A 13,413-nucleotide genomic window follows, 5' to 3' on the forward strand; every position below is an offset into this window, starting at 1 on the left:
TGGGCATCAGGGTTTGGGGGGGCAACAAGTTGAGCTTGACACTAGTGACCAAAACGGAAAATCTTGGTATATATAAATAATACCATCATGTATCAGTGGAAAGGTAATTTAAAGCAGAATGCAATGAAACAAACTGCATTGGAATTTCTGTATTCTGTCAATAGTTATGGCCCAATTAACCAGAAAATGAAAACACAATTGCCTTTATGGAACAAAAAGTGGATTTACTTAACTCAAAACTGACCTGTGAGACTGATTGTTCTAAGTGCCAATGAGATGTTTTAATGATACAGCATGGAACCAATAACTTTTTATTTATTTACTTAATTAAATTTGATTTTATAATGGAAGGGGATCTACAAAATCTTCTTTGATCCCAGGTTGCAGATAGGTGCCTTAGTTATGCCACTGACTGGAGGGAGGCAGCAGAGTAAGTGGGTGGTGAGGTACTGGGGTAGGTTCCTACCAATGTTCACTTTTTAGAAAAGCCTGAGCATGACGTCACTTCCAGTTGTGACATCACTTCCAGGGCAACATTTTGAGCTTGGCACTGGGCTACATGATCATTAGCTATGCCACTGGCACTGTCTTTAACTGAATAAACCACACCATAGAAGTGTTTGGAGAATTCATGTTCCATGCTACTTCAAATGGCTATTAATATTTGCAAATGTTGTCACATAATTGTATTTTTGCAATATGTTTTCATCTATGTATGAAATTTTGCTTAAAATAGTCCAATTTTTAAAAAATTTGGGATCAGAGCTACTTAATTTTTTCCCTCTCAATAAGACAATCACTTATTTTGAACCAAATGAATTGCTAAATCTGCTATTTTTGTATTTCAGGATTTAGATTATTTCAGTTATAAAAATTAATGCAGGGGATTAATGAATATTATTCAACGTATATGCTTATTTATTACTTGAATATATTTATTGTGTTGGTTACAATTTATTAGTTGTCATCTGTTTTAGGGTATACTCTCTTTGGATTACCTGGGGTAGAAATGTAGTCTAGCTCAATATATAAACATTATTTCAAATGTTGTGACTTCGTATCTCCTGTTTTTTTTCTCTGTCCTCTGTAGTGGATGATCCAAAACCCACACAAAGCTGCAACATTTTTTGGGTGCATTGGAACAGATAAATTTGGTGAAATCCTAAAGAGGAAAACTGAAGAAGCCCATGTAGATGCCCATTACTATGAGCAGAATGAACAGCCAACTGGAACGTGTGCTGCCTGCATCACAGGTGACAACAGGTGAAATGCTTTTTCATTTGAAATCTGTCTCTATATGTGATATGAAAGCAGAGGTAGTCCACTTTTTGGGTTGTAATGTATCAGAAGTCTGCAATTATATTTTGTAAGCCACTAAGAACATGTGTACTGAAGTCTCTCACCCTCTCCATTTGGCCTGTTGAAAATCACTCCTGCTTGTTGCTGATCTCCATCTTTAACTATTTGCTTCCACCAAGTCAACTCAAGAGCAGTGCCAAAAACAGCAGCAGCACTTCTGTAATTGAGAGGAGGTGGAGGAGGGTGATGAGTGGGAGGATCTTCCATACAGCCCATCTGAAGGGTGAAGGGCTTTGCAGATAATCCTGTACCATGCTACCGAGCTTGGATTTTGGAAGGCCCCCCCCCCGCTGCTTGCTTTTCTTCCTTCCCCTTCCTTCCATCCATTTCTATATCACTGCAATTAGTTTTTCTCATTCCTCTTCTCTCTTTAGAATGAGAAGCAAACTTCTCATCAAGTCTTGGAAGCAGTTGGCACATGAACCACTGCCACTGTCCATCACACAGCATGCACACACATATTCACAACCTCAGGCATATCAGCTCAGGCATAAAAGTGTAATGTTGCCCTTTTGGAGGGTAGTGAGGATGGCTCTTGCACTGAGAATTCCCTAGTGCTGGGAGGTGCTGGAATGGAAGAAGAGGAGAGAGTTCATTGTTTAGAGGATGAGCAGTGATCTGACATAGAAGAAAGTGGCCTTCACCATGATATATATTGTGGTGGTATCCTAGTTGGATCTTTTGTGGTCTCATTGCGGAAATCAGTGTGCGATAGTAAGATATCATTATTTTTAGCATATGCATAAGCCACTGTGCTAGGCAAGAAATGAAGAAGAGGATCAAGGACAGTTGTAATACTTACAAGCATGTTTAAGCAGCACAGCTGCTAGGATTGGTGTTCCCAACTTATTTTTATTCATCTTTGACTAGGGGATATTCAATTCCAGTGTAAAGTCATTCAGTAAAACTGCATAGCGATTGCCTCTAATAGACTGAATAGACGTCAGTTTATTCAGTTGCCTCTAATAGACTTCAGCTCCCCAAGTTCTTATGTGGTTTCATTCTAAAAGTGAAAGCAAAAGTTTTCACTCTTTCCCTCTCATGCAGTAGTCTGCATCTCTCTGAGGTTTGTTCATGTAGCAATAACCCGTGGTTTAGTAGTACATCTGAATCTGGCCGGTGTGATGGATCATGACCCTAAAAGCACATCTCCACATTGATGTCTTGCTAGTCCTCTTTGCATATGTTGACTGCACTTGAAGACAGAATATAGCTATTTTTTCCCCTTCATTTTCCCAGTAGTTATAACATGAACCGCAACGTGCCTCCCTCTTGTTGGCACAGATCTTCCCGACACCCCATCTTTGGGGTCTTAAAACATGTAGTATTCTGTTCTGTTGCCAATCCAATACCAGGCCAACCTATACTCAAGCCTTGCTTTAGTTGCGTTGGCAAGGCACAAACAGTTATTTTGTTTTTATGAAGAAGACTTTCTGTCTGTGTTGATGCCAGGTGAGTGGGAGCCTGGGGTCAAAGCCCAGCATGGCACTCCCCATGGTCATTGGGTGCTACAACTGCCAACAATACTTGAGGGTTCAGTGGTCTCCTCCTGGCAGGCCATCTCTTGCACTTGGATCCTCAGCCAGTGCCTAACATAACCCATAACCCAGATTTTGGGCCAGCCCAAAATTGCAGATTTTGAGAACTACTGACCTAGGTTTTATATAGACAACTGGGAGTCAGAAGTTAATTATGGATAACAGGATAAAAGTCACTTTTCACTTAAGGTTGTTACTGCTGTAGTTATATAAGGTGTACTTGTCGGTTTCTCTATAAACATGGAATTGTAATATTACTTTGGTTTTTCATCTTATTTTCAGTTTACTGTATCACAGCATGAAACATTTTATATAAATAAAATATGACATTTATGTTAATTTTCTAGTTATCAGTTTAAAAGTAAATCTTGTTGACAATACTCTTTGCCAAATTGTTTCAATCTAGCATGTTTCTCTTGTACTTGATCACTGATTTGAATTTGTTTTGGCAGGTATAAGAGATTTGGTGGAGAGGGAAATAGGTAATGAGTAATTTTATAGCTCTGTATTAACATTGTATTGTGCCAGCAAAATTTCCACAACGGTGCACAGTGACTAGTGCACAATGGATTAAGAACTGGCTTTGTAAATCAATTCAGGAGGCATAGTCAGCACAGCAGAAATATCACCACTGTGCCTTGCATCTGCAGATGCATCATTGTCCTGTTCCACAGAATTATAATAATACCTGAATGGCTCATGCAAGGGAGAAGAGCAGAACCCTCTGGTCATAATTCAAAAGGCATTTTAAGTGATCATTGGCAATGGTACAAATGCATGTGTCTGGTATGTAATGATGAGGTGTTAGAATGGCATTAGCACACTGAAATGGATCTGCCTCTCTCAGGATGCCATGCTGGTATATACTACTTGGTGTAGTTGTGGTGTATTGCTTATTGCCATCTGTTATAAGTGACAGCCTGTCTGGAACATCAGTTGTCTGCAGAGAAATGCATGCATGGCTAGATCAGAGTACATTGGCTGTGCATTCTGATGTTCAAGACAACTCTAGGTTGATGATTATTGGGAAGACTGCAATTGCTCTGAGTGGGGGACAATGTTGACTAGTTTTTTTTTTTTGTCATTTTAGGTCTCTTGTGGCTAACCTGGCTGCTGCTAATTGTTATAAGAAAGAAAAACATCTTGATCTGGAGAAGAACTGGAAGTTAGTGGAAAAGGCGAAAGTTTATTACATTGCAGTAAGTTTCACTGACCTTCCAAAATAATCATTTTGTGTTTAAAATTTGAACTATTATTGTAGAAGTTGCATGAGTGCAGAACAACACTTGTGAATGCTGAAACAGAAGGGGAGGGGGGCTGAATCCCACTGTGTTCAAGTTTGAGTAATTTATCTGAATGCTGACACTTATTTGCATTTTTTAAAATGCAGCCCAGGAAGCTAAGTTGAACCAGTTCACTATTTGAGTTGTTAACAGTACATCACATTTACATTTCATACTTTCAAGCAAATTGTGAGGAAGGAGACACAGCCTCTTTAGAAAACACTGTTAGCATGATTATTCACTGCAAACAGTTGTATGATAACTTTTTAATTGCTATTTATTTTGTAGTATTCAGAAGAAGCGTTCTTGGAATAGTTTCTTGAATGTAGACAAAATGGGCTGACTATTGACAGAACTTTTCTTCTTGTAGTACAACTGAGGAAGAAAATGTTCAGAAGTAATTCTGAGGACATTTTCATCTCAAAGGTTTTCATTTGAGAAATAAGGAAACCAGTCCACATATTTATGTAGGCTTTGTTCTGATGTGCTATAAATAGCAGGATTTGTGTGTGTGTTGCTGTGATGTTAATAAGGGGATCACAATTAACAAGTATAGAAGGCATCTATGACAGATTATGTGTTTTAATGTGCGTATAATATATGTATCCTGTATGACAGCTGCTGCCATCCTGTTACCTGAACTGTGTGGAAACAGCTGTGAGAAGTGTAAAAAATTGATTATTCAAGAGGAACAAATTCATTTAGAAAAGTTATTTTCCTCAGCTAGTGTTGATGTATCCTGGAGCTGGTTAGTGTACACTGCACTAGATTTTACATCATGGTTATTGATTCTTGTACATGATTAAAGCTGCCCCATTATAATTCTCAAACAAATACTTAAACCTGCAAAGTCTATACAAAACAAAAATCTTCAGAGAGTCTGTCGCATGTTTGAGATACCTTTCTGAGAATGCAGTGGGCCAGCCATACCCACGGGGCCCACTGTATCTGTGGATTCAGTCAACTGCAGATTGAAATTGTATTTTTAAAAATTCACACACCCCGCTTTACCCTCACACCCTGATGCCTCGAGCCCATGCATTAAGTTTTACGCAAATTTACACCATTTTGCAGTGTGGCTTGTGCAGCCTTGAATATCCACAGATTTTGGTATGCTTGTGGGGTTCTGAAACCAAACCCCCTGGATACAGAGGGCCCACTGTATATGTATTTCCTCAGGTATCTATACATTTTTAATTTTTACTTAAAAGAACTTCCTGTATTTTCATTTCAAAATAATTATACCCTGGGCTATTCTGAATGGCGCTGTTGGGGACAAGTGCAGTGAGCTAAAAATTGTAGGAAGGCTAAAGAATATTGGTAAATGAAGAATGGAAGAGCCAGTAGCAAATGCCTGGCTGCAGGGGGCTGCTGAAAATCTTTATCATATTGTTCCTACATATAATTATTGCTGATTCACACTAACCTTTCTCTATACGATAATGTATTTTGTTGTGCAGAGAAATTTGACACTGAGAGCTAGCCCTTAGTGACTGATAATTGTCAGCAAGATCCCAATATAGTCTGCTAAGCCAGTTGTGCCTGCTGTGAATAAACCTCTTCTCCCTTTACTCCTGGAGGGCATTCTGTTTTCTTCAGTTCAGCAGCTCCTCTTTGATCTGGGATAGGGCAGTAGTTTTGCCGAGGGGAGGGGCAACCCTGCCTAGTGACAGCAATAGGAGGGTCTGTTACTGAGTTCGTTAGGACCTTATATTTTACAGTTTTCCTACTATGTTTTTCTTTCCATTTTTTCCTGTCTTTTTATTCTTTATGAAACCCCAAGTGCCCCTGTACAATCACTCCTGCTGTTTCAGTTACTCCCCTCTCACCAGGCTGGTGGAGTTACAGTGTACCTTGACTCTGAACCTCTAGCTGCCTCTGCTCAGTGCTGACAGAGTTGCTGTCCATCTGTGTCTTCATCCATGTGTCCCCTACACTTTTGAGAAGGACTGACAGAGTTATGGCACTTGGTGCCCATCAGACAATCAGTTGCTGCCAGACACTCAGCACTCCTGTTCTAGTGACTACCACCACCCTGGAAGAGTCGGTGGAGTATCAGTGAAGTTTTGCACTTTGGCACCCATTATGGTGCATGTCACTAGAATACATCTCATGTTCTCCTCCTCCTTGCAAGGCAGGCAGAAGACAATCCTGTGTTCTCACCTAGGATCCAGATACCCATAGTCCAGACACCAGGATGGGGAATCCATAAAGCCATAAATGATAATAGCAGCAGAAGTGGCAGACATGTTTGGGATTGGCTTAGATGTCCAGACTCTTCAGGATGTCAGAACAGTTTCAGACCTAAGTGCATTTTTAAATCAAGAAGGTGGGAGTGATATTGGACTTCCTACTGCTCCCAACCTTAGTTTGGGGAAGCTTGTCCTGGGTTTTTACACTGAGTGAAAGCTTTGGTATTCCAGGAAGTGAGGGATTCTTTGTCCTTATGGTGGGGAGAAGACCCCTAGCAGCATCCATTCCAGATCTTCATACAGAAAGTTAAATAAAGGAAAATGCACACACTGTCACCCTAGCTAGTTTAAGGTTCAGATGTAAGCACAAGAGAGGGTGAAGGTTCCATTCCAGTCATTTCTTCTTTTCACAGGTCCTCTAGCAAAAGATTTTCCTTTTCTGGTTCACGTTTCTTCCATGAACAGAGATCATAGATGCAATATTCCTGACCCAAATCCTGTAGTGATCTTTGATTATCTGAAGAATAGGAAGTCCATACTCCTGAATGACCCATAAAGCCCTCTTTCCATGAATTGTCTATTCATTGGGACAGGCAATGAAAGAAGTCCAGCTAATAGAGCACATAGCCTACTCTTATCACTCCCCAGTCAGATCAGAAGCTTCCCTTACCTCCATTCATAAGGAAGAGCAGGAGTTCAGATAAGGAGATCAAACAAACAGATCCTCATTTAAGCAGATTGGTGCCCAATGCGGCATTCCCTTGTTGAGTGAAGCTCATATACCTTACAGCTCACAAACCTCTCTTTTCTAAAAAAATTCAACTCTCTCTGCCACAGACTGTAGGAACTGTCCTTTGCTATATTTCTGCCCTGGGTACTTCTGCAGTTTGCCCGTATGTCTTTTCTAGAAGAAATATGTAGGGAAGCTGCAGAGGTTTCTAGCCCATATTTTTTCCAAGTACTGTAAGGTACTCTTTTTTTGCCACACAATAGTGGTTCTGTATGTCTTGTTGCCAGTCTTTCCTGTTTGTTTTTGCAGTTGAGGTGTGTCACCTCCTCTTTCAAGTTCCAGTGCCCTAGGAGGTACTGTCCCAAAGGATACAGAATACCCTTTGGAAATCACAGTAAGAATTCCCAATAAGACTCCCCACCCTTACAATGCCTAAGGACACAATCGAAACTCGCCCTTGGGCCGGCGCAAGTCTCTTGTGCTGACCCAGGAGGTTCACGAACATGCCATAAAGCATGTTTGAGCCGCCTCTAGAGTTGGCTGTGCCGGTGCAGAGACACACACTGGCCTGTGGAGGTTGAATCCAGCCTCCGCGCCAACTCAGGCATGAAGGCTTTACTTCAGGCAAGCTTGAAGCAGGGAGGTATTCCAGGATAGGAGGAGGGCAGTCCTGGGGGTGGGTTCGGCGGGGAGTGGAAGGTGGGGCTGGGACCCAGCAGATATGCCAGATCCTAGCCCCCATTCCCAAGCAGCACAGAGGGGCTGCAAGCCGCTCCACTCTCCACAGACTTATGCCACCTCTGGAGGTAGCGCAAGTCTGAGGAGACCCATTGGGGCTGCAGTGACTTACCTGGGGTAAGGGGTTGAGTTTCCCCTTACCACTGGCTGAGCCACGTTGGGCCCCTATCTTGCTCTGGATACAGCACAGGCCTCCTGGCCTGCCTGTTCTAGCACAAGATAGGATTGCGCTGCATATGATTTTTCTAGTGGTTTTTTTTTCTAATGAAAATTTTTTAATCAGTTTTTTCTAATACCATGGTGGCAGTATTAATTACAGAACTATGTAGCTTCAACATGAGTCTGTCAAAACACAAACTGGATATCAGGGATGAGTAGCACATTCTAACATTTCATACCTTTGCTTCAGGAACGTGCTCAACAAAATTCTGTTGCTTAAAAGTACTGGCAGAGTGATTATGATAATTTAAGGTGGCTTGTGATATTATACATTGAGATGTGACAGTGTTTCCATCTTGCACCCTGAGACCTATTGACAGACTGCCAGGAATCAAAGTATGCACTAGGTATCTCTTTTTCAACCTTGTCACCAAAATAATCCTTCCAAGTGAATACTCTCAATTATGGCATTCTGGCAACATATTTTAGTCCACCTCATCCTCCAATGGCATTTCTGGGATCAAAGTAGACACACCCATATAACCTACTGAGCACCTTGTTTTGTGGATTTTCACATAAGCTCTAATATTTTCTCTGATTGAAGTATCCATAGATAATTTATAGTGATCTGTGCTTGCTGTACCTGACTTGGAGGTATTGCAATATTATATGGCATCAAAACTTCATGAAAAGGGCATGGAACTTGTCATTGGAAACATGCAGAGCTTTGCTGTTTACTTGCAGACTTGTCCACTTGGGTTACTGAAGCAAAAGGCTGATGGGCAGAGGTTGCCAACTTCTAGGCTGTACTTATTTACTTGATTATAGACATTGCCACATTTTTCCCAACAAAAGTGTCCTGTTTCCAAGAGGCACAAAAGCTGGAAAACTAATTTAGGGCTAAAAAATGACAAATTAATTTAAAGTGATATTTTTTAGACCTAAAAAGTAGAAATGATTAAGAAGCTTGACTTTGTCCATCCGTGCTGATTGAAAACAAAAGTGATTAACAATCATTGTTTAAAGTCTCCTGAGAGTCCTTCAGCATAGCAGTAGGAATGGAAATCCTCCCTCTTCAGCTCCTAAATTGCAACATTCACGTTCATGTGAACCTGTTGTCGCCCCCACCTCTGCTGTTCACTTGCATAGCATTAAATAACATGGACTTCCCAACCCATCATAATTGGTCCCAAAGAGTCATTGGAAAGATAGTATTTTCTGTAGGTAGTCAAGTAATGTTATCTTACAGAATGGAATGGACAAGTTGGGACAGGAGCTCTGTTCCATTACAGTTATGGTGGTGATGGTTTGGAGCTCTCTCCAGGAGGTAGCTGGGTTTTCAGTTGCAGGTCTGGAATGCTCCTCCACTTCAATAGCAACACCAACTGTGAATTAATCTGTTCAGAAGGTTCTGCAGTGCCAGCTTCGACCACTAGAACAAATTAAGTTGATTGCTCAGGTTTTGTTTTTCATAAACATTGTGTTGAAATGATACTTTGGAAAACTGTGGAGAAAACATATTACGTACCATGGATAGGGCTCAAGATGGGTATTTTGTAAATTTTGCTATTTTGTAGCAGCGAAAACAACACAAAACAAACAACAGTTTTGCACATGTCCCACTTTTATGTTGCATAGTGTTAGCGGCTGAAGCATGATTCCATTTTGTAGGACAAATTTTACAGTTATATTTGGCACCTTATCCTTAATATATTTGGCAAAAGTACTTGATAGTTGACTTTTAAATTCTTTTAAAATCCTTTTTATGCAAAAGAGAAATTTACTCTGAACCAGATTTTAACCCTTTGTTCCTTTTTGAAAGGGGGGGGGGGGAATCTGACACATCATTTAGCATGTGTTGCCCCTCACTGTCCTAAATATTCCTCAAACAAGCACCCTTTTTCTATTTAAATGCCCACCATTAAGTTATCAATAGTATTCATGAGAAATTATCACACTCTTTTCTATCTACTTCAGCAGATGCTAAATTGCAGGTAAACTTCCTTTTGCTCACTAATTAGCGAGGCATGGGTATTGCTCCTCTCATCATGTGATTTTAGAGAATGCATTATTAGAGCACTTACAGAGCTAGTCTAGCTGCAACAGCCCAGTAACAGCAGTGCCATTTTTCACAAAGAAAATGTTGAACAAGAGCCAAATGTTTGGTGGCAGAGTCTGTTGCTAGGAAATCAAGGTCCTGAGGCGATTAATGACAAAGCAAGCAATAACAAGAAGACAGAATTATAGATTTAAAAGAGGAAAAAAGTGGTTGGTGTTATAATTATCCAAAGAAATCTGCACTCATTAAATAGGCTGTTTTTATGATTGACTTTAATTGGAGGTTAGTGCAGATATTTAGCTCCTTTCCCACCCCTTTAAACACACACATGCACATAATCCGTAGAACTGTAGGCTTGTTTTTCTAAGCATCATGAGGAGCTTGCCCTGTAATTTGATCCCCACTGACAGATGCATTTTCTATGCTGCCATTTTGAATTAACCTATTGTGCAACAATTTTCCTCAGCTCTCTTGAATAAAACATCAAGTCTTATTACCTCAGATAGATTTGATAGAGTAAAAGAATGTACTTCTAGATGAAGGAGGCTGTTTGCTGAGTTCAATTCTTTGAACTCTGCCGACGAGCCCCAATAATTTGTGATGTATGCTTAACAAATGAGAGTTGGGGGGAGGAAGGCACTTTATAGGGAAGTTTGATGTTTAGAAACTGTTCTTGGAGTAGTTTGACGTCCACAGATGCTATGCCTAAGATTAAAATGCTTAAGATACTAATGCCTTTTTAAAAAACCATTTTTTACCATTCAGATTCTTTGTGTTAACACTGATGAAAAAGATTAAGTCACTCTTGTGGCATATATTGTCCATCTCACATTTCCACTGAGAGAATGTCCTTAATGTAAAAAATGCTCTTAGTGATCTGCAATGAATGAAAAAGAGGTCTTCTCAAATCATGTCCCTTTTTAATTTTTTTTAAAGCTTCATTTGCCATGTGTCATCATTTATTTATATTGCTACTCAATGGGTAGTTTCACACCTTGTTAGTAGTATTTAGGTAGGCATAACAACCTATGCAAAATTATTAAGTGGTTATATGGAAAAGAATACATAATGTTGAAATTCTCCAGATGTTTAATCAAATCCCGAAACAATAGAGCCTTTGCAAATTCTGTCCAGCCATACTGGCACAGTGCTAATCAGACACCAGTGCCAAGCTGTCTGCTTTGTTAAATACCCAGATTCCCTTAGGCAAGAAGACAGCTGCTATAACTACTATGAAATTTGGTAGCTCAATCTATTTTTGCTACCCTTGGGCTATCAAACTACAGTTAATGTAGACCACCCCAACACATACACTTCAGGGATTTTTTGTTCAAAGCATTTGTAATTAAAATGATAAAACATCATTATTACTCTGAAGATGGTTGTGTACAATTTTGCATTTGACAGATACCTATAGAGATGAACTCAGCATGTAATCTTTATTGGCATAATGGCTCGGAATCCATCATGCCTCCCTCAACAATGCTATAGATATATTCCATGCACACAGTGGGGAGGTGAAAGGCTGGACTTTATTTCATTAGAAGGATTTTGAAACTCAGGTCTGTTGGTAATGAGCTGATTTTATATGAGACAGTGAATGACTAAAAACAGATACCCCTACCACCAGGCAGAAGCAACCTCAATATATACATTCATGTTGATACATACTGTGCCAATGGATTTTTGTAGCAAGAATCTGGAAGAATGTGTTTTTCTGTTTATTTTGGTAATGCGCTATGTCAGGAACAAAAAAAATTGTGTGGAAAATCTGATCTGCCGTTAATGCTCGTATTTGAATATTAATTACAAAGAACCTCTGTAAAGGAAGCAGAAAGAAAGATTCAGCTGTGAAGAAAATTACCACTGGTGCTTTTCTGTTTGTCAGGCTTGGTTAGATGTCAAACATACAAGAGTTTCCCTTCACATTTTTTAGCACAGTACAGCCAGAGCTGGTCATCATTCATTGATTCATGCATACAAGGCTTTTTTATTAAGCCTGACTCACTGATCAGTCCATGTTGGCTTCAGCAGTTCGGTAGCACTTGAAAAGAGGGGAGGAGAATAGTCAGTAAAGAAAGTGAATTGTGGGCGTTACCGAGCCTGGGTGCTGGCTGGCATGGCACTTCTTGGATGCAGGCTGAAATGGGGGTGATTTGTCACAGCACCAGGGGGTTACTGCTCTACAGATGAACAGCAAGTTTGAATAGTGGGCAAAAAACAGACCTGGGAAAGTTAGGGCACACAAATGTTGGTATGAACAATTACCTACTATACTACTTAGTTTTGGATGCATTTTTAATTTAATTTTTTTATTTTTAATAATACGCACATAAACATATAATAATATTGGCGGTCAGATCCATAACAATTATGCATATATGTCCAAAAATGTTTTCCGATTCTCCTCAAATGTATCTAGAGATAGTTGACTTCTGAAAGAAATAAGTTCAAATATAGAAAGAACTGTTCCATCCAGTATAAATGCACAGGTGGGGATTTGTCTTTCCAAGCTTTAAAAATATCATGTTTTGCAACCATTAAGGCACAAAGAATCCACCTACGTTGACCGTCCGACATTCTCCATACAGATGGCAAATAATTCAATAATACATGTATATCAGTGATTCTTCGTTTTGGATGCATGCTCAAAAACCTTTCCAAGTGCCCTGAATCGTTCAAGATGCCATTTTGCGCTTGCAAATTGAGATTGTCCTTCCCCAGGTTATGACCATAAGAGGGCCACGTCAACAATACTGAGTGAATGCTAAGTCCATCAAGTTATCCAAGAGACACTAAATTTTGAAAGGTCAGAAGGGAAGAGACTTCAGGTGTTCCCAAAGGAGAGAATTCCAGAGTCTTGGTGCCACAGTTGGGAAGACCGAGGTTCCATATACTAACCTAGATCTTCCCTAGTAGATCTCAAAAGGTAGACAGAAATAGGTGGTCTTTTAAATGTCAAGGACTTGAACTGATCAGAGCTTTAAAGGTTCTGACTAATAGTTTGAATTGGCCTTGGAAGAACACTAGCATCCAACATGGATCTGTGGAGTTACATGGTCCAAATAATGGGCTCCCATCAGCAACTTGGCAGCAGAATTCTGTACCATCTAAAGTTTTCAAAAACACTTCAAAGGCAGCCCCTTGTAGCCTATGTTGAAGCAATCTTAATCAGAATGGGACCAAAGTGTGTACTACAGTGGCCAGAACTGCCTTCTCTAGGAAAGGGCACAACTGACATATCAGCCAAAGTTGTGCCAATAACTGGCACCTGGCCATTCAGAAGCACCCCTCAACTGTCAACATGGTTTTTCAGAGGAAGTGATACTCTACCCAGACAGGCCTTATCATTGAT

The 13,413-nt window shown here is 40.1% G+C and overlaps 1 protein-coding gene across 2 annotated transcripts in view; it reads left to right on the top strand.

The window, feature by feature from the left end:
* The window catches only part of ADK (adenosine kinase), a 259,891-nt gene that overhangs the window by 113,435 nt on the left and 133,043 nt on the right, over positions 1–13,413 (top strand). For both annotated transcript variants that reach the window (XM_066620531.1, XM_066620532.1), the window contains exons 5-6: positions 1,091–1,263; positions 3,988–4,096. In XM_066620531.1, coding sequence (XP_066476628.1) covers positions 1,091–1,263; positions 3,988–4,096 — 282 coding nt within the window. The remainder of the gene's footprint in view (positions 1–1,090; positions 1,264–3,987; positions 4,097–13,413) is intronic.

This window comes from Tiliqua scincoides, chromosome 3, assembly GCF_035046505.1.
Source record: "Tiliqua scincoides isolate rTilSci1 chromosome 3, rTilSci1.hap2, whole genome shotgun sequence".
Lineage (NCBI taxonomy): Eukaryota > Metazoa > Chordata > Lepidosauria > Squamata > Scincidae > Tiliqua > Tiliqua scincoides.